Here is an 18,737-nt window from a genome sequence, read left to right on the forward strand (position 1 = left end):
GGCATGTGTTTCAAGCATAATCTAATGGTCAGATTTAGTAGACATTACAAGCAGCACGAAGGTCTGCAGGCCATGAGTGGTTAACTGTTACTATAAATGGCCTTCAAAATCAGTGATCAGCTCTATGGTTGATTTATGATTTCTTTTAAAAACAGAAAAGAGAGAACAGAAAGCTCCCCAGCAACCCAAACACAATCATAAACCTGCTGTTTCCTTTAGATCTGAAGTGTTGCTGCCCCATCGTGATAGGGACAGGCGGTGGGTGTGCGGACAGTGCCAAAAAGCCGTCAGACAGGGCAGCGCTGCCTGCATGCCCTTGCCCAGGGAGCCCTTTAGCAGATGGACGCAGTTTGTTTGCACAGAGAAAATCCCTGAAGCGGGAAAATGCCATGTACGAGCGGCCACTGACCCGTGGGGAAACGAGGGCAAGCCCTGCTGTGAGCCCGGAGGAGGGCACGCGTTATTTGTGTGCCTGTCGGGTACATACGCATGTGTGTTGGTGCGTGTGTCTGTGTGCGCTGTGCACATCGGCCCGCAGGTATGTGTCCGGGTGTGCCCCCGTATGTGCCTCTCTGTGAGTGTGTCTGGGAAAGGTATGTACACATACATGCGTGTGTGCGCACGCGCATGCACCTGTGTGTGGGTGTCCGCGTGCAGGTGTGCATATGCAGGTGGGTGTATGCGTGTGCGTGTATGAGATGAGATGTGCATGCGTGTGCACACGCGCGTGTGTGTCCACAAATGTGGGCGTGTGTGCAGATCCAGTGTGTGTGTGTGTCCATGCACAGGCATCCACACGCGTGCGTGGGCCAGGCCGTTGCCCGCCTGTGCCCACTCTGTGTCCACGGGGGACAGGGTTCCGCCTCACTGCGCGGCGGGGCGGGGAGGTGGCAGCGCACCCTCGGGAGCGGGACAGACACGCAGACACTTCACGGACACACAGACACGCACGGGCGTCCCGTCGCGCCCCGCCCCGTCCCGCCGCCGAGCGCGGAGCGGAGCGCAGCGCCCGCCGCCCCCGGGGCAGCTCCGCGGCGCCGCCCCCGCCTCCTCCTCCGCCGCCGCCGCCGCCGCCGCCGCGGCTGCACAAAAGGCGGCGGGGAGGGCCCGGCCGGGAAGGGCTGCCCGGCCGCCCCGGCCGCCCGCACCATGCCCCGCCGAGGGGGGCTGCCGGCCCCCGCCGCCGCCCGCCGGCCCCCCCCGCTCCTCCTCCTCCGCCTCCTCCTGCTGGCCGCCCCGCTGCAGCCGGGCAGAGGTAAGGGCCGCTCCGCTGCCCGCCGCTCCGGGCCCTGCGAACGCCGCCCCGGAAGGCGGGTTATCCCCCAAACCCGCTTCGGTGCACGTTTGTTCCCGTGGCTACTTTCCCTCCCCGCCCCCAGTGCGCGTTATTTTGCGTGTGCGCCCGTTCCCCTTCCAGCCCCGCTGCCGGCGGGACGCGGCTCGCCGCCCCCCTGCCCCGGACCGGGCGGGGGCTGCCGGGGCTCTCCGCGCTTCCCCCGCCGGCCCCGGGGGACTGCGCGCCGGCCCGGGCCCGCTCTGCCTCGGCGGCCGGGCGGGGGGACCTGTGCTCCGCCGGCTCCATGCTGCGGGGCTTTACCCCTTCGCACCGCGAAGCGTGGGACTGCTGTGGAGACACCTCCCTCTGTGTGTGTGTGTGTATATATATAGATAGATAGATATATAGGTTAACGAACAGTTACAGCCGCTTCCATCCAGGGAAAAGCACTTCCCTGGGAGGTTTGTCCGGGCAGTCTGTGTTAACTGCCTGGATGAAGAACAGCAGCATGCAGCCACGAGTGTTTTCGCTCTGCCAGTGTCCCGTCTCCACCCTCTCACCTTATGTCGTTCCCCCACGCAAGCTTTGTGCCTGGGGAGCGGTCCCGGTCCCCGGCGGGGATGCTCTCCTGGCTCCTGAACGCTGTCGGAGCCCGCGCTGCGGGATGTGACTCTGCTTTCAGCCGTACTGGGAGTGGGGTTCCTCCGCTCCCCGAGCACTCGGGGAAGCTTTTTATATAAAGGGAGCCCACAAAATGCCTGAGTCCACCGTTCTGGTACTTAACTCTCAGTGTTTAATGTTTTAAGGAGTTATCTTAACAAGAGGCTGATCTTGCAGAGTGCTGTGGCACGCATCTGCAAAAACTCTTGAAGAGGTTTTCTTAGCTTTTCTTATTTATTTATTTTGTGAGTCTGATCCTTAGAATTGATGATTCGATAGTGCAACAGACTGTCTCGGGAACGAGGCCATTAGAATGCTTATTGCAAGCAAAAATAAAATTATCTTCTTTTCAGAATTAGCTGTATAAGGAATAAAGTGCATCACCTCCTCCCCCTTACCACCCCCCCCCCCAAGCAAGCCAGTACATTCATCTCAGTTTGAGGAGCTGCCCAAACTAGGATTTCTCGCAGAACAGGTTTAAAATGAGATTTGATTGCCTGGAGCATCTTTATGAGTAAATTGGTTGAGTACCTTTCATACGAGTTTCCTATCTTGCTCTGCATCAGTACTTTTATGTATTAAAATCTCAGCTGTCTAGTGGGATGCATGGTCTTCCTCTGCTTTTTTGGGCTCTCCTGCGGCTCAGACCAAGGGAAGGATGTTGTTTGGAGATGCTTTTTGTGCCTGCTGGATGCTGCTCTGCAACATTAAATTTGGCACAGGGCTTAGGACTCAGCGGCATCAGTGTGAAGGATGTATGTGGGGTGTGGAGCTCAGTGGTCCGGGGGGTGGATTATTTTCCTCCGCAGTTAATCCCAGCTAAATCCTGGATGGAATTTTCTCCATTATGAGACGTTTAGTCGAAGTTTAGGAGTGGTTTCATTAAATATATCAGAATCAAAGAGCAGACTGAGTTTCTTCCACTCTTACCGGGTGACGCGCCCCAGCATCTGGAAGTATCTGGACTAGCATGAGCCTCTTCAGGTCCTTCCTTTGCCCGATTCAGGAAAGACTGCGCTGAATCAAGCACAGCAAAGGCTTGTAACTGGAAAATCCTGTGTGTTTTTACTCCAACTCAAAAAGCTTGGGTTTCAGTCCAAAAATCAGAGGGCTTCACAAAGCTCTGTTTTCACAACAATGCTGGAAATGGTTTGGTTTTACTCCAAAGTGGAAAGAAAAGCATACTTGGAAACTTCAAAAGCTGCCACTGGGAGGAATGTCGCCCCGTGGCTGGCCACAGGCGTGTGGGCTGCTTTGGTCATGGCAGCCGGTGGAAGGAGGAGACCTTGGTTTTCTTTCAGATATTACTGTTACTAAGTGCTCTCAAAAATCCAGCAGTCAGGAATGGAGGTAAATATTATCCTATTTCCATGCAGATGGGCAAGTGTAGCCATGGGAGAGCCAGGGCTGGGTAGCCAGGGTACGAATGCAAGTGTTTGCTTTATAAAGCCTGTCATTTTTGCTGTGTTACCCAGCATGCTGCTACCAGAGCAGAGGCTCTTGAGGAGAAGCTTTCAGCGGTGTTGGAGGGTTTGGAAATGCAAGTGTTAATCTCTGTGCAAATTATAACTCGGTCAAACAAGTGGCATTTTACTTTATTTTACATATATGTTTTGAGCTCTTCCTATGTCCAGGAGCTGGAGTAGAACTTCTGGATGTGAACAAGGAATGAAATGCCTGGGTTGTGGTAACAGCCAGAAAAAAAAAAACCAACCCCTAAGAAGGCTCTTGTTCAGTATGAATGAGCCCAAGCAGCCTGTGTGAATGAGAGCCACAGAGAAAGCGCAGGGCTTCGCGCTCCCGCGTTCGTGTTAACCACCTTGTGGGCAGCAACGACCCGTCAGTGCAGGGCTCTGACAGGGTCATGCCTCGGCAGTGGCTGAGAATTACTGACAAAACCTACTTATCCTCTTTTTGCTTTTAGCCTAGGGCACACGAAGCTCTCCTCCAGCTGTCCAACTTGATTCACTGCTTCCTGCGCTCACAGCCCAGCCCCGTATGGGAGCGACCCAGGCAGCCACCACTTTTCATTTTTTGGTGAAATATTCACATGGGATACAGCAAAAATCCCTATTCCAAAGCTCTTGAAGCAGAAAGTTCTTGGGACAGGAGAAAACTCCATGTGGCTCTTCAGCAGCCATTGGCAAGTCTGTGCAATCTGCAGAATATACCCAGCAGCAGCGTGGTGCAGTGGTATCTGCAGATGCAACTGGCTGAAAATAGAGGCCTGACAATGCTTTTATTGACATTTGGGTTGGAAAAAATAGCAGACTCGCAGTTCAAACCCACGGCATTTCGTTTGGAGTGTGCAGCCTCTGTGCCGAGTCCTCGGTTGAAGATTTGTTTAATCAGTTATTGACAGTAGGAGTTAATAGCTGTGCCTGGGGGAGCTGGGGCATCGGTGGTATCGAAGGGCACATTCATAGCCACAGGCATGCTTAAAAAGCTGCTGCCTTCAAAGCCGATACCATTGACGTTTGCTTCGGCTTAACTTGTGTGGTTTCACTATATATTTTGACGCCCAAAGCCCAAATTGTAGATTTTGCAAGTGAAACTCGCTCAGTACCCCTTGTGGTGCTGGACACCAGCAATTCGGGAGCAAGGAACGTTGCTGCTGTCCCGGTCACTGCCACCTCGGTGGGCGCAGAGCCCCCGCTGGCATCGCGGGCATGGCATGGTGTCCCCACGGCAAAGCCCCAGCCAGCCTTGGATGTGCCCCAGTGCAAACGCGCTGCCTGGCTTAACCCGGATATCCTGTGGAAATGACTCCCGTAATAAATTAAAAGTAATTCACTGTAACATGAGTTCACTATGGAAATCACCTGTGTGGAAGGGAGAGATGAGTATCTTCCAAGGCTGCTTTAAGGTGAAAATTTTGGGGAGGGGCCTTTCATATATTCAGCTGGAAAAATTGATAAGATATGCCTAGTTTGAGTTCAAAAGTCAGCATCCCGGGGGTTTTTGGACAGCCACCTCCGTATTTCAGGCTAATCAAACAGCTGTTGCTTTCTGTCCACAGTGGTGGAAGTATTTCATCGGGAAGATGAATAGATGAACTCTTTGATTAACCAGAAACCACTGAAAAAGAGGGAAGAAAAGTCACCAGAGTCATATTTTGGTGGTTCTCAGCCCCTCAAAAACTGGTTTCTGCCCTTTCATTTTTCTTGGGGAAGGAAAAGAAAACTAGAGCTCCTCACAGCTGAAGAGAGGTTTATTCCTTCTCCAGCCTTTAAAGCTCCCAGGAGATTCTTTGCTCTTGAAACTGTTTGAACTTACAGTATATTTAGCATTAAGAATATCTCAGGAGACCCCTGAGCACTGTTTTGGAGTAAAGTAACTGTTCAGCCCACCCTGCTCTCTGTCCTCTCTTGCTGAAGGTCTCAATCTGTGCACGAGTGGAAGTGCCACGTCCTGCGAAGAGTGTCTCCTCATCCATCCCAAGTGTGCCTGGTGCTCCAAGGAGGTAGGTGGGCAGACTTTTTGTCTTGCATGCTTTTTGTAATGCAGAAAGGGAGCTATTCCGCCTCGCCTCTTCCTGACACCATCCATTGCCAGAAGCTGTGGGTGAGGGCAGCAGGGGCTCCCACGCTGAGCATAGTTTGGGCGTGTGTGACTCTCCAACTCTTTGACACTGTAGGAACTAAGTCCCTGACCCCGCTGGCCCCTGTGCATCCTCAACAGAGCAGCACTGTTCCTTCAGTCCTTCTGTGCCTTCAATTATCTTCTTGTTTTCGGTGGGAGCAGGGTCCCTGCATGGGCTCTGTGTTGCAGGGACCCTTGCTTGGAAGCTCTCCCTAAAAAGCCCCAAGCCCCTGGCTGGTGTCCCGCTACGTGTCCTTTGCTGCGTGGCCTGGCATGGCATGGGCTCTTTGTCTGTAACAAAGATGATTCTCCTCTCTGAATCTATTGTGTCGTTTTGGGAGCCGACCAATGCCGCTGGCATCCGTGCCGTGGCGATGAGTTACACAGCTTAACTGAGCACTTTGGGTCATGCATCCTGATGTTGGTGCTGAAGCTGCTCACCTGTAACTTAATTGGGCCTCCTTGGTTTGTGAGAAATTGCAAATACCTTTCCCTGCTCCCTAAGGACTGCTCATGAGTTTAGAGATATAGATATATCTATCTTATCAAATACACATCTTATGATATAGACTTATGATTTCTAGAGAACAAGGTTTGTGAAAGACCTGATAACGTCTGACGCATAGATAGCGGTAGTCTGCTTGGTGCCTGCATCTGTCCTGAGCGTTTAAGAGAGAAATACGGATGCTTGCAGATGCAGGGGAAGCCCCTGCTTGCTTGCTTGCAGGCACAGCTGCTGTGTCAGGAACCAGCTTTGGGCTGTAAGAAACCCCAGAGCAGTGGATGATCTTGGGCCTCTTGATGGGCATGGCCAGGAGTGATGCTTTCCTGCTCCCTGCAGACCCTTTTTCCTCTAGTACGGCTGTCCCTGTCCTGGTCCTGTTTTGGGGGAGGCAAGCTGTGGGGTTGAGCACGCGCTTCCAACTTCCAGCTATAGCTAGTGATGCTGAGCTGAGGATGCAGGTGCTGCCTGCGTGCCCCGCTCTGCTCCCATCCCTCCTCCTGCCAGCCCTGCCTGGGGCGGCTGCAGCCCCTCGGGGCAGGGGATGGAGCCAGGGAGGGGGCCAGGGGGGCTCCGAAGCCCCACGGTTTGTCTGCGTCTCGGGAGGTACCCCGGCCTCTGGCTCTCCAGGTCTGTTTTACTGGGTTTTCACTTATTTGTAGGCACAGTCGCAGCTCTCTGAGGAAGACCTCCTAACGCTACTAACACCATGCTACCTGACAGCATAATGGCTTTCGTGGGTTTTTTCCAGCGAGGCGCATGGTGTGCAGAAGGGAAAGGGTAAAGCAATAGATCCCGCTTTTGAGACATCTTGTAAACAGCTGTAAGAGCAGCTCTTTCAGCCAGCTAATCTGCGGTGGTGAGACTGCAGCCAGGAACGCTGGCTATTAAGCTATGGGTACCCAATAGCTTGCTTTTTTTTTTTTTTTTTTGGTTGCGTTTTGGCATCAAAAGACAACTTTTTGCAAAATGTTGCCAGTGGAAATGTTTATCCGGTGGTCGCTGCGACCACTAATTGTATAGCAGCCCACGGGACTGGCAGCCTGACTCTTATCTTGCAAACTGGAGAGTTACAAAAAAAAAATATTCCTAACTGGAATGGGGGGGCCAAGAAGGAAGATGGGTGTTTACAGGGAAGTGCAGTAATACTTCCTGACCTTTAGCCTGCAGCAGCTATTTAAAAATACATTTAAAGGTGTTTCATGCCAAGAGCTACGTGTTTAAAAGCTGTTGTCCTTGTTACACACTGCATGTTAAAACTTAGCGAGTTCTTATTCTAATTCTGTATTTATTTTTGTTTTAGAATTTACTGTTTGACAGTCTAATTGCTTCTCTTTAACTGAGATCATCAGGTGAGGTAATGGGATTGTGGAAGATATCTAGAGGTTTTTGACTTCAAAAGTTTTAAAGTAATATTATAAACTCTTAATATCATCTTTCCTTGCATAGTCGTTTCACCACCTTACTCCCCTCTGCCGCAGCCTAGTCAGGTATGCTCATTAAACTGCTTTTAGTCTGTTTTCCTCCTCTATTTCCATTAGCTCTCATTTGCAGCAGTATGTCGCCCGGGAGCGTATATGCCAGTCAAATTCTATGGCTCTGCTGCTGCTTAAGTATGAAGGCTAAGGTGTTGGAGGGGTTTCTGCAGATGGTAGTTATGTTGTGGTCGGAACCCCATCAGCTGATCAGTATGTGTTTTCTGCTCCCTGTGCATTTACTTAACGGGTTTGGGAGCCAGTTGGGCCAGCTGTTGTCATCTTTGCAGGCAACAATTAGTGATTTTGTCAGGAAGTCTATGTAATAGAAGTCTGTGAGTATATATAATATAATTCTACATATGATTATATATTAAAATATATATGTATTATATATATACAGTAGATGTAGAGATGTATATGATATCTATACACATCAAATACATTATTATACCTTCCTGTGTATAAATACCTTCTTCTACATAGTATTCCTCCCTTTGGGGTATAATGTCATCGGCAATGCCATTACACCTGCTGGTTCTTTGTCCCCCTGGGTGCCCAGCAGTGCCGGCGCTGCGAGGGACACCCCAGCTGTGGGAGAGGAGCAGTACGAGCCAGGGAAGCCGTGCCGTTTCCCAGAGACGACCACGGCTCGCACAGCCTCCGGCAGTGTCGCGTCCTCCTCCATCACTCTCTGCGTTCCCAGACCCAGGTGCCGCGTGGCCGCAGAGGAGCAGAAAGTCTCGAGCGCTCGTGGACTGCAAATAGGGGTTAGGAGTGCGCGGAAGCAATTCTGCAGATACAAGGGGCCCTATCCTGACAGCTTTCCGAGTGGGATAAGGTTCCTTGTATTTACATTACCTTGAATTGCGAGGGTAAGAACATGCGTATAGGATAGATGCTTACAGCAGAGTAGTCAACGTGCTGTAAATTTATAACTGCCGCTTCCTAACCTGTTAGTACAAGGGTGCATCACGTTTCCTCAGCTTGAATCGTCCTCCGTTCACTTCTGCTTGTGTTCAGCATCTCTGCTCCCATCCGAGAGGGTGATGATGGATGAGTTGATGATAGCAGCTTCTGGTATCCGGCAGCCCCAGAGCCCCCAGGGGCTGCTGAGCTAACCACAAGTCTTTGGGTTGTTGGAAATTTGGAAGCAGACATCGATTCTGTTGGCTTGTGGAAGAATACCTTGAAAGGCAGGACTTAAATGTAGTGATCTGTTTAAATGGCGCTTAAAAGAGGAGGTATATATGTGTGGCCTTAACCGTCACCCGAGCCTGCCTTGAACCAGGGCTGTCTGGGGCAAATATGTGACTCTTGGGTGATGGAGACTACTGCAGCCTTTCCATCCATGCTGGAATCTGAGGGGATTCCTCAGCTTCTCCTGCAAGCTCCAGAAGAAGCTGTCAATGATTCAAAATTGCTGACATGCTGCTGGTGAGAGACTGGCTGGAAGCTGCACGCTGGCCCGTGGGGTTGCTGTGATCTCTACAGCAGCCTGTTTTTTGTAGAGAGGAGGATGCTTGTTGATTTTTCTGCAGTGCTGTCAGGTTGCCCAGGCTCACCGCAGCTCGTTGGGCTTGCTGGGGAGAGCAGGGACCTCTGGAAGTGGCTTCGGTGCCGTCCTCCGAGCTGCTAGGTGGGCTTTGTGTTCACCATAAACCTGCCTGGAGTGCTTGTAGGAGGAATGCTCTCTGAAAGAGTGTTTGGGGCTAACAGTGTGGAGGGAAAAATTATGTCATTATGTTGCTTTTACCTTCTGTTTGCTGCTTTGGGGAGCAGCGTACAACGTGCAGAGGCTCCTCTTGTTTGTTAGGTGTGTGTGTACGTTGTGTGTACGTATGTTCAGCCATGCATTACCTATGTGGATACATTTATGTGTGTACATGCCACATAGATATGCAAATTATTACATTAATTAAACTGAAATTTCCTTTTTGACAAATTGAACTGGAATTTCCAAAAATTTCCAGAAAAATGATGCCCTCTGTTTTCCAGCAGGTTGCTTGTACCCTGTTGTCCCCCATCTCAGGGTTGTGTGTGTGGAGAATGAGGAAGGAAAATCAAGGATGTTCCTAGAGGGAACATGTCAATTCTTTTAAATGGAGAAGTCAGGCATAGTTCAGACTGAATTAATGCAGAACTACATTGATTAAAGCAAAAAACAGTAGGGGCGTGTCTAGTCAGGAGTCAGATATAGTCCGTTAGATACAGCCAGTGCTGTTCTCCATTTTTATGGCATGAACCAAGCAATTTGTCTTCAGACTGTCAAACTGATGAGCATGTAATTGTCACGCTGTTGTTTCCATTCGCTTCTGTCCGCTTGCGTGTGTTCGCTTTTGTGAGCTTGTGAGCGCAGAGGCGGGACGGCAAAGGGCCCACCGGGCTGCGGGCAGCCAGTGTTACGAACGAGGACGAGGTGGGATCTTCCCCAGCGGATGCTTCTCTGCGGCACCAAGCAATGCCTGGGGCCGTGCCCGCTTGCGGCGGGGTAGGTGCTGCGTTTCTCTCTGGGGCAGGTCAGCGAGCGGATGGTCAGCAGGTATTGGATGCACCGAATTACTGTGCTTAACTGTGAGGTGCCCTCTGCTCGGGGGGAGCGGAGGTTTGAGCTGGCACGCCACGCCTGAGCTGGCCTGGGGCTGCCTTTTGGTGTCGTTGCTTGTGAATTATTTGGACCTGTGTGATGTCCTTTACTCCTCAGATCTTCTCATTCTTTTTTCTTTTTGCTTAACCTCTGGAAGCCTCGATTTTTCCCTGTCACAGAAAACTTTGTGCTTCAGTTGGATGGTACCTGGTAGCCGCAGTTTTGGCTTTGGGGTTTGACTTGCAGGTGCACGTGAGGAGGGTTTGCTCGCAGGGTGCTGCGGCCATTGCTGGGGCTTTCCCGAGGCCACTGTCACTCCCCTGCTCGGTGTCACCCAGCCTGAGTGGGAAACCAAAGCAGAAGCAGGGGTCAGTCCCACAGCCCCTGGCTCCTGTGGCTGCACACCCTTCCCCGGGGCGTTTGCACCCCTGAGGGGGTTTATTTTCTTAGACCCCAGGTAATGCAGCCTTTCACCGAACAAGAAAGGGCCTGGATTTGATCTGAGCTGCAGTTCGTCCTGTGGCAAGTCCTCTGGGCTCATTTTGGAAGAACGTTTAAGAGAAAATAGCTGGGTCAAGCAAGGGGGACCTGGGGACTGGAGGAGTGCAGAGGTGCTGCTGCCCTGAGAGCTTTGAGCAGCTCCTGTCAGGAGGAGTTGTGTAGGGGCTTTCCCCCGACCTCCTGGGCTTCCACTGGAGACCCTTTGTCACGGAGGCTGCAGAAGAACACGTTGCAGCCGTAACCGTCTCTTGCCGCCGTGCAGACAGGCTTGCACATGCACGCTGTGCCCTGCCCCAAAAAAAAGGCTCCTGGCAGGTCCCACAGAGGTGTGCCCCTCGCCCCGCATGCCGGCGCTGTCCCGTCCCCAGCGTGCGGATGCTGCTCTCGCGTACGCCCCTTGCTGGGATGAGGAGCATCGGTATAAACGGTACCGTACCCAGAGCCGTCTCTCGTGGTGTTACAAGCGTGACTGCTGAAGAGTAGCAGCGGGGGGAGGAAGCTGCCATCCTCCTCTCCCCAGGCCGCCGGCACCTCCTGGCTTTTCTTCTGCTACCCCAGCCAGAAAATTAAGCCTTAATGCAAAGCCCTTTGAAGTTGAGTCTTTCTGTTCACATCAAGAGGCTTTGGAGCAGACCCTGGGGAGGACTGGAAGTGCCTGATAAAGGCTGCAGTTGCACGAGCAGCCCTACATATCATCCAATTTGGATTCCTCTCTCTGGCGTTAATTCCTGGGGAATAACTAAAGGTTCCCGGCTGCACTCCTGGTGCTATTTGTGTTGCTTTTTGCACAACCAGAGTGTCCTTTCTAGTAGGTGGGCAGCAGAAATGAGCTGGCAGAGGTGCTCAGCTGGAGCCATGGTCCAGGCACCGGGAGAGCAGGAGAGCATCTCCCCACTGGTGCCCTGCTGCTGGGCAGACCAGCCCAGGAGAACGCCTGGACCCCGCCGGCTTTTCACTGACTTTAGGTCAAACCACATCCAAGATAAACTTTTCTCCAAGGCTGCCCTAAACACGCTGCTCTGAAACGCTGGGCGTTGTTTTCGGTTTTGTGAGGGATTCTGATTTTTATTGTGTCATGCTGGAGATGATTTAAATAGTCCCAGTCCTCCTTTCTGCAAGTTCATCTGTTTACATGACGTGTTCCAAGAAATTCGTGTTCACATCCATCTGACGTGCCGTCTCCTTGGCTGGACCCCACTGCTGGGTGCTGGAATGCAAATCTCGCATTTTTCAAATAGCGTTGGGACCTTGTAGAGAGAAAATGCAGCAGAGAGCCTCTGTCTGCATCCCCCAGGCCTGTGGCTGAGGCTGTCCTTGGGGGGCCCCCGGAGCACCCCGCAGGGTGCAAAGGCGAGATCTGTCGGACGACCTCTCCCTCCTCAGTGCCTCCTCCGTCCTCTGCCATGCTGGAACATCAGCAAAAAGTGGGGTGTGTTCAGCCCCGTGCTGGTTTTTAGCTGTGCAGCTGAAGGAGGGGCTGGCATGGCTGCGAGCATCTTCTCTGCATTATTTCATGTCATTTTAGTCCATCAGCCCTGGAGCAGAAGATGGTTGTGTCTATTGTTATAGTGCAGAAATAAGTAGGAATCGGCTGTTGAAAATTCAGTAAGTTTTGGGCATGCGACTTGCTCCCTTTGGCCCTTTTGGGGAAAAAAAAAAAAATTAAAAAAAAGCATTCTAACAAATGGGCTCTTTGCAAAAGGCAGCATTGTGCAGCCGGTTGATCCCGAGCGCCGCCATGCACAATGCTGCATTGTGCACCACGCCTGGGGTGTGCGGCGAGGGCCGGAGCTCCAGGGACAGGCGCCGGGAGACTCCCTGCCATGGCAGCCCATCCTCCGGGAGCAAGCGGCTGCCTGTGCCTCGCTGCCTGTGCCTCGCTGCCTGCGCCGGGCATGGGCTGTCTTTTGACCACCTTCCATGCAGGCATCCCACGTCCCTTATTCTCCAGCAAAGCCCCCCAGCCGAGGTCAAACCACTCTGGCTATGCTCTGCCGCAGCGTCTGCTTGCTGTGGTCGCTGCTCTTCCCGTGTGACGGCATCGTGCCGACGCTGGCAGCACAGAAGCGTGAGGGAGGGGGAACACACGGTGCTTGTGGGGGAACGTGCAGTGTCTCGCCTGGGGAAGAGGGCGCAGGTCCCAGGAGCCGCCCAGCCTCAGTTTCCAGCTTCACACCTTGACTTGGCTCTCTCGGCTGGTGGGTTTGTCCTGCTTCCCATGGTGCCACCTCCTTGTCCTCTGCTCTCTCTTTTCCAAAGCTCCTTCAAGGCGATGCACGTACTAAAAATAATGGCTTCTCACCTTTTTCCTCTCAAAGAAATAGGAATCTGCTGTCCAGGTGGCAAACCAAACACTTTGCCTTCCTTTCACAGGGCTGGAAGCAAGTGCTGCTGCTGTGGCTGGGGTGAAAACCCAGGCTTAGCTTTCTGCTGTGGTGGTTTGTGAGCAAATTCAACTTTCAAACCTTCACAGGATTTCTTTTTTGGTAGACCCCTTTGACAGGCTCAAGGCTCAGTGTGGGCTGCTTTTGAGTACAGCCACCACAAATGACACCAGCTTTTCCTTGTCATCTCCTGTTTGCTGCAGATAGCAGCATGTCAAAACAAAGCTCCTGCTGTGGGATTGATGTCTCTCCCTCTCCTCCCCTTCCCTTTTGTCCATTCTTCACCCTCCAGGCATTCGGCAGCACGAAGTCCATCACATCACGGTGCGACTTCCTGCAGAACCTGGTTGCAAATGGTTGTGCCGGAGCCATCGAAAACCCCAGCAGCACCATCAACGTGCTGAAGAACGTCCCTCTGAGCAGCAAGGGCTCTGGCCAGACCCACCTGGACGTCACGCAGATCACACCTCAGAAGGTCGCCTTGAATCTTCGTCCCGGTGAGTCCCCAATGGCTCTGGGCCATGTGCTGGAGCGTGCTTCTTGGGGGTGAGAAAGGGTGGCCGAGACATGCCGAGAGCGTGTTATAGCCCATGACCTTGTAGCACGCTAAAGAAGGTGGGCTGCTGGCCCCTTCCAGAGCCTGTGAACTTCAGTGGTGCATCATGAACAGGTTTGGAGCTGAGGTGTATGCTCTCTGTGAGAGGGTACTGCTGTTATGCAAGGTCAATCAAATCCCACCCAAAACTGTTGTCAGTACTAGTCTTAACCTTTGCATGTGTTTAAAAGGAACCTGCTCGACTTAAAAAATGTAATCATTGGGTGGAAGGAGTTAAAATAACTTTGGATCCTCCACCAAGCTGACAGTGCTTGACTCTGAACTGAGACAGCTCCTTCTATAAATTGGAAACAAAAACACGTATCTGTTTTCTGTCGGTATGCAAAAGAGACGTGGGATCAAGGCTGAAGATGGAGATTTGAACTTGTGACTCAGGCCTTGGACTGTAGCCAGATCCCTGTTTCATTCCCCTGAGCCATCACTTTTCTTCAATCTTTTCCTTTTAATTAAAAATTAGAAGGGAAGGGCTAGCTGAGCCATGCGAGTATGCTTGTTATCAAAAGTTTTTGCATGGTGGGGGGAGGCTTTAATGTGGGTTCAGAATTCTTGCAAAAATTTGGCAGCCAATATTTCTGAAGGGGGGAGAAAAAAGCAGCTCTTTATTGCAAAGTTAAGAAGCAAATATAAAAGCTCGATTCATTATAAGGATTGGTGTGGGTTTCTAAGGCTTACAGTTTTGTGACAGCTCTCATGAGCGTACAGAAAAATGAAATATGATGTTTTGCCCGAGAAAAACAGGAGTTTGAGCTGGTGCTCACACTACCAGCGCTCTTCCAGAGCCTACCAGTTGCTGCAGGGTTTTCTGTTTTCATCCTATGCATTGGATAATCCTCATGTCTCTTAATTAGCTCTGCCTAAGCAATATGACTGCTGTCATCAGTCAGATGCTCAAAGGTAAAGAGATTTTGCTTCAAAGCCTTAAAAGCAGATACCTGAGGGTAGTTGTCACTGGATGTGTGGCTAGATGCATGGCTTCTGCAATGGAATGTTGCTGATGAAACAGGTTTGCTTCCATGAAAAAAAGGGAGTTGTTATTATTCCTGTTTCTTGAGGCAATTCCTGACAGAAGGGGCTGGCTCAGCTTTGACATCTCGCCTCCTGCAGGCTCTCCTTCATGCCCAGCGCCTGGTGCTGAGCAAATTCCCCTTTCCTAATCTCCATCCCTCTTGCCCAGCTGCGGGTGCCCACTGCTGCGGTCTGCAGCAGGGCATGGGGGCCCATCCCCCTGCGGCTTCCCGGATGCTTTTGGGCCGGGGAGCTCCTCTCCCCATGTGCCTGTCGCAGAGCATCGGAGTCATTGAAGGAGGAGGGACATACCTAGATGTTTTCAGTAGTATCTCCCATTTTTGGTCTCTTTTTGACGTTGGCCAGCACTCCATCTTACTGGGGGCTGATGACTTCCTAAACCCTTGTATTAGCATCCCCAGTAACCATTAATCCTTGAGAATGGGTCCTGAGGGTTTCACCCTGTGAAGCCGAGACAAAAAGGAGACAATGCTCACTTAATTTTGGGCACGAAGGGTGTACTATTTCAAAGATGAATTCACATGGCAGTCTGTGGCGATGGTGATCTTTTATTCTTAGGCCGCTAAGCAGAAGCAGAAGGGAGCGAATTGTCAATTGTTCGCTGATCCCACCCAGGCGGTTTGATCTAAGCAGAAGTCACGTCCCCAGATCTCTGTGCCCACAGCTGATTTCCAAAGGCCTTAAACTGATGTCTTTGCAGGGTAGCTTTCAGATCTGTCATTTAGTTTTTATAATACTGCTTTTTAATCTTGGGCCCAGCTATAAAGCAGTGTGTCCTTGTTAGATGAAAAATATGAATAGTGTAAAAGGAATTTAAAAAAATGAATAGTTGCAAGTTGTGTTGCCCATCAAGCCGTAAGCCTCACCAAGCGGAAAGAGCTTTTTGTGGAAAAGTGATTGTTGAGTTTGTGTTCTTAAGCTGGCCAAAAGCAGTTTTTCCAGTTTCTGCACTGCGTCTGTGTGACAGTATCCAAAAAACATTTCTGAATTCAGTTTTGACTTAAAAAATTTTCAGTGAAAGCCCTAAGGAGAGGATGGTGGTGACAGTACGTGAGGAAGGAGGGTGCTGGATTGTTCCTAGTAGTGTGAGAGTGATGTCATGCACAGAGAATAATAAATTCTTTTGCACTTACATCTGCATAATTAGCGATATCTTCTCCAAGATAATTGATTTATGCAGTTAGGAATGACAGAGGAACCAGGCCTAGGCTCCTGTTATTTTTGGTGCTTCTCAGGGACTAATAAATTCATGACTATTAAGAGAAGAAGGTTTCATCAGAGCATCCCAAATACTCTTTCTGGTACAGGAATTCCCATCTTAGCACCTGCTTGGGAAGAGGAGTGTTTTGGGAATGGAAATATTGGGAAATGCAGGACACATCCCCTTTTTCTGAAAGGGTTGGGTATTCCAGTGGGAAAAATATGTAGGAATTAAAAAAACAGGCATTAGAATGAATTTTCCCAGAGTTAAACGCATTCTTGCAGCACTGAATTAAAGTCCAGCGTGCAATCACTTTTTCTTGCCCTGCAATCAGTGCTGACGGGTATTGCACCGTATAAGCGATACGCTCCGTTGTTCCCCCCCGAAACGTGGGTGCCAGGTACTGTCTCAGGCCCACCCGCTCCGGCTGAGCCGCCTCCATCGCCTTGCTTTTACTGTATGCCCTGTGCCGAGCTGCACCCTGCCGCACCCCACGTCCCAGTGCCGCGCCGGCAAAGTCCCGCTGCCGCCAGGAAAGAAAGCTGGGGAGAAAAAGGAGGAATATTTACGGCAGGAGTTTCCTGCTTCCTGCAGCCGGTACCCGGGTGGTGCCTACCTGTGCGCGGCTGAGGACGCAGCCTCTGGCAGGAGGGGCTGCAGCAGGCTGTGGGGAGTAAGAAAAGCAGCCGCGGCTTGGAAGCAACCCTTGATCTAAATGTGCAGGGAAACCATTAAATAGGGGAAGGTCTTGGGTTAGGAGCCGTAGCTGGCTCCGCTGGTACCCCAGCACGGAGCTGGCTGAGAGGCGCAGAGAACCGATGGAGCAAAGAGCGCAGACCCGGGTCTAGACGCTTCACGGCTTCGGTTGCCGAAGAGGCAGCTGTGATGCTTACGCGCGTCCCTCTGGGTGCTGGGGCCTGGCTCCTTCGCCGAGGGGTGGATGCTGCCGGGCCAGAGCCGCTGCGGCAGAGGGCTGGGCGAGGGTGTCCGCTTGCACCCCGCACGCGGGGACGACCGCAGGAACCGCTGCGGAGCAGGCCCTGGAGCCAGGGAGGGTGTTCGGCCTGGCGTGCGGCTCGGCGTGGCGTGACCCCAGGTGCCACGCGGGGCTCCCGCCTGCCGGGCTGCGAAGCCCCTTGTGCCACGTCTCGCCAGCGCGGCGGTTTTGGGATGCTGCTGCTGCTGCTGCTGCATGTTGTTGGGCTGGAAGTAAGTGGGAGCAGCTGTGCTGCTCCAGACAATGAGGAGAACAATAAAACGGTTAGGGAAATGTTTTCACAGTACTAAAAAAATGTGCGTTTCATTTCTGGGGAAGAGGAGGGGAAGCCATGAGGGTTTTGCAGAACCTGCCAGTGCCCAAAGTTCAGCCTCGGCCGTGAAGAGCTGGGAGAGGTTGGCAGGAGGGGGAGCTTGGTCTTGAAAGGGTCCGAGTCCCTGGGCCTGAGACCCCACTGAGCTGGAAAAGGGTCTGAGGTGGCAGCTGGGGACATGGGATCTCCAAACCAGCCTGGGGTTTGATAGTGCTGGAGTCTGGGTTTTCCTTTTAGACCCCTCTCGCAAATGTTTGTAAAGCAAACATTTGCCACCTTCTCCCTGGCTCCACCAAGGTCTGCCTGGTGTAAAGCTGAGTTCGCTTTGAAGCCACTTCACCTTTTTCAAGGCATGGCCAGCGCTGGTGGTGGCCACCCTTCCTGGGCACCCCTTCTGGAGGGCATCTCTGGTGAAAGCGGTTTGGCAATAGGGAAGGTCAGGGGAAAGGCGTTCCTCTACTCTTCTTCACATTTGTGCAACCTGTGACTCAGCCCTGTCAGCTCCTTCCCATGTGTTCATCACTTCAGGAGGCTTCATCTCTGCCTTGGTACTTCCCTGTGTGACCCTGACAACCTTCTTTTTCCAGTTCACTTCCCTTTTGCCCTGCTTTCTCCAGAATGATGGTGGCACGGCTCTTTTTTGGGGGAGAGATCCTTTTCAAAGGTGTTTCTTCTGTGTCTGCTTCAACTTGACTTCCCTGCATGACTCTGAGGACATCTTGCATTCATCTCATGCTGGCTGTTTTTGCCTGACCCTCTTCCTTCTCCTGGTCCACCTCCTTCTCTCTTTTGTGCAGGACTTCTTGGACTGCTCCTGGTTCGTTTTGAGAACGTACCCAAGTAAGCATGTGCAGGGTCCCTCTTTTCAGTAGTCCGTGAAACATCCATTTGAGGTTCACTCTGCTTGCTTTTCTTTCCAGTTGTCTAAGAAAATGCCCCCGGACTGTACACAGTCCGGGGCAGCAGCATTTCTCATGTGTGTCCCCTTAGACATTCTCTCAGCTGAGATGGAAAGACCCTTTCCCGTATCTCCAAAGTGAAATAGAGACATGCACTCCATAGATGTGTCTTTTTCTTGCCAGCCAGTCCACTACATAGCTTTAAAGGACCCAAAGTCATTATCTGCTTTTCTACTAGTCTCCTAAGGGATGGATTTGGAAAATCTTATTCCCCTCACACTCTTCTTTAGAAGTGATCTGTCTGCTCTGCTGGGGGTAAAAAAACAAGCCTGCAGTCTGGATTTTATGTGTGCTAGGAGTTTCCTTTTCACCGCTCTCAACCCTTGTGTGTGTGCAGGTGACCGGACCTCCTTCCAAGTTCAGGTTCGGCAAGTGGAGGACTATCCTGTGGACCTCTACTACCTGATGGATCTCTCCCTGTCCATGAATGACGACCTAGATAATATTCGCAATCTGGGGACCAAGCTGGCTGAAGAGATGCGAAAGCTCACTAGCAATTTCCGGCTGGGGTTTGGCTCTTTCGTGGACAAAAACATTTCTCCTTTCTCCTACACAGCACCAAGATACCAAACCAATCCCTGCATTGGGTAAGTGGTAGGTGTACCCTGAAGGGACAAGCCCTGTGTTTGCACAGAGCCTGGCTGCAGTCTTCTCTTCC

At 51.7% G+C, this 18,737-nt stretch overlaps 1 protein-coding gene across 1 annotated transcript in view; it reads left to right on the forward strand.

Annotated features, from left to right (window-relative positions):
• Positions 1-1,149: 1,149 nt before the first annotated feature.
• The window catches only part of ITGB5 (integrin subunit beta 5), a gene marked incomplete at both ends in the record, with an annotated part of 62,275 nt that continues 44,687 nt past the window's right edge, over positions 1,150-18,737 (forward strand). Inside the window, 4 exons of the mRNA XM_082001341.1 lie at positions 1,150-1,255; positions 5,314-5,399; positions 13,260-13,464; positions 18,417-18,666. Of these exons, the coding sequence (XP_081857467.1) occupies positions 1,150-1,255; positions 5,314-5,399; positions 13,260-13,464; positions 18,417-18,666 (647 nt within the window). The remainder of the gene's footprint in view (positions 1,256-5,313; positions 5,400-13,259; positions 13,465-18,416; positions 18,667-18,737) is intronic.

This window comes from Phaethon aethereus (genome assembly GCF_964289735.1).
Source record: "Phaethon aethereus genome assembly, chromosome: 6".
Taxonomy (NCBI): Eukaryota; Metazoa; Chordata; class Aves; order Phaethontiformes; family Phaethontidae; genus Phaethon; species Phaethon aethereus.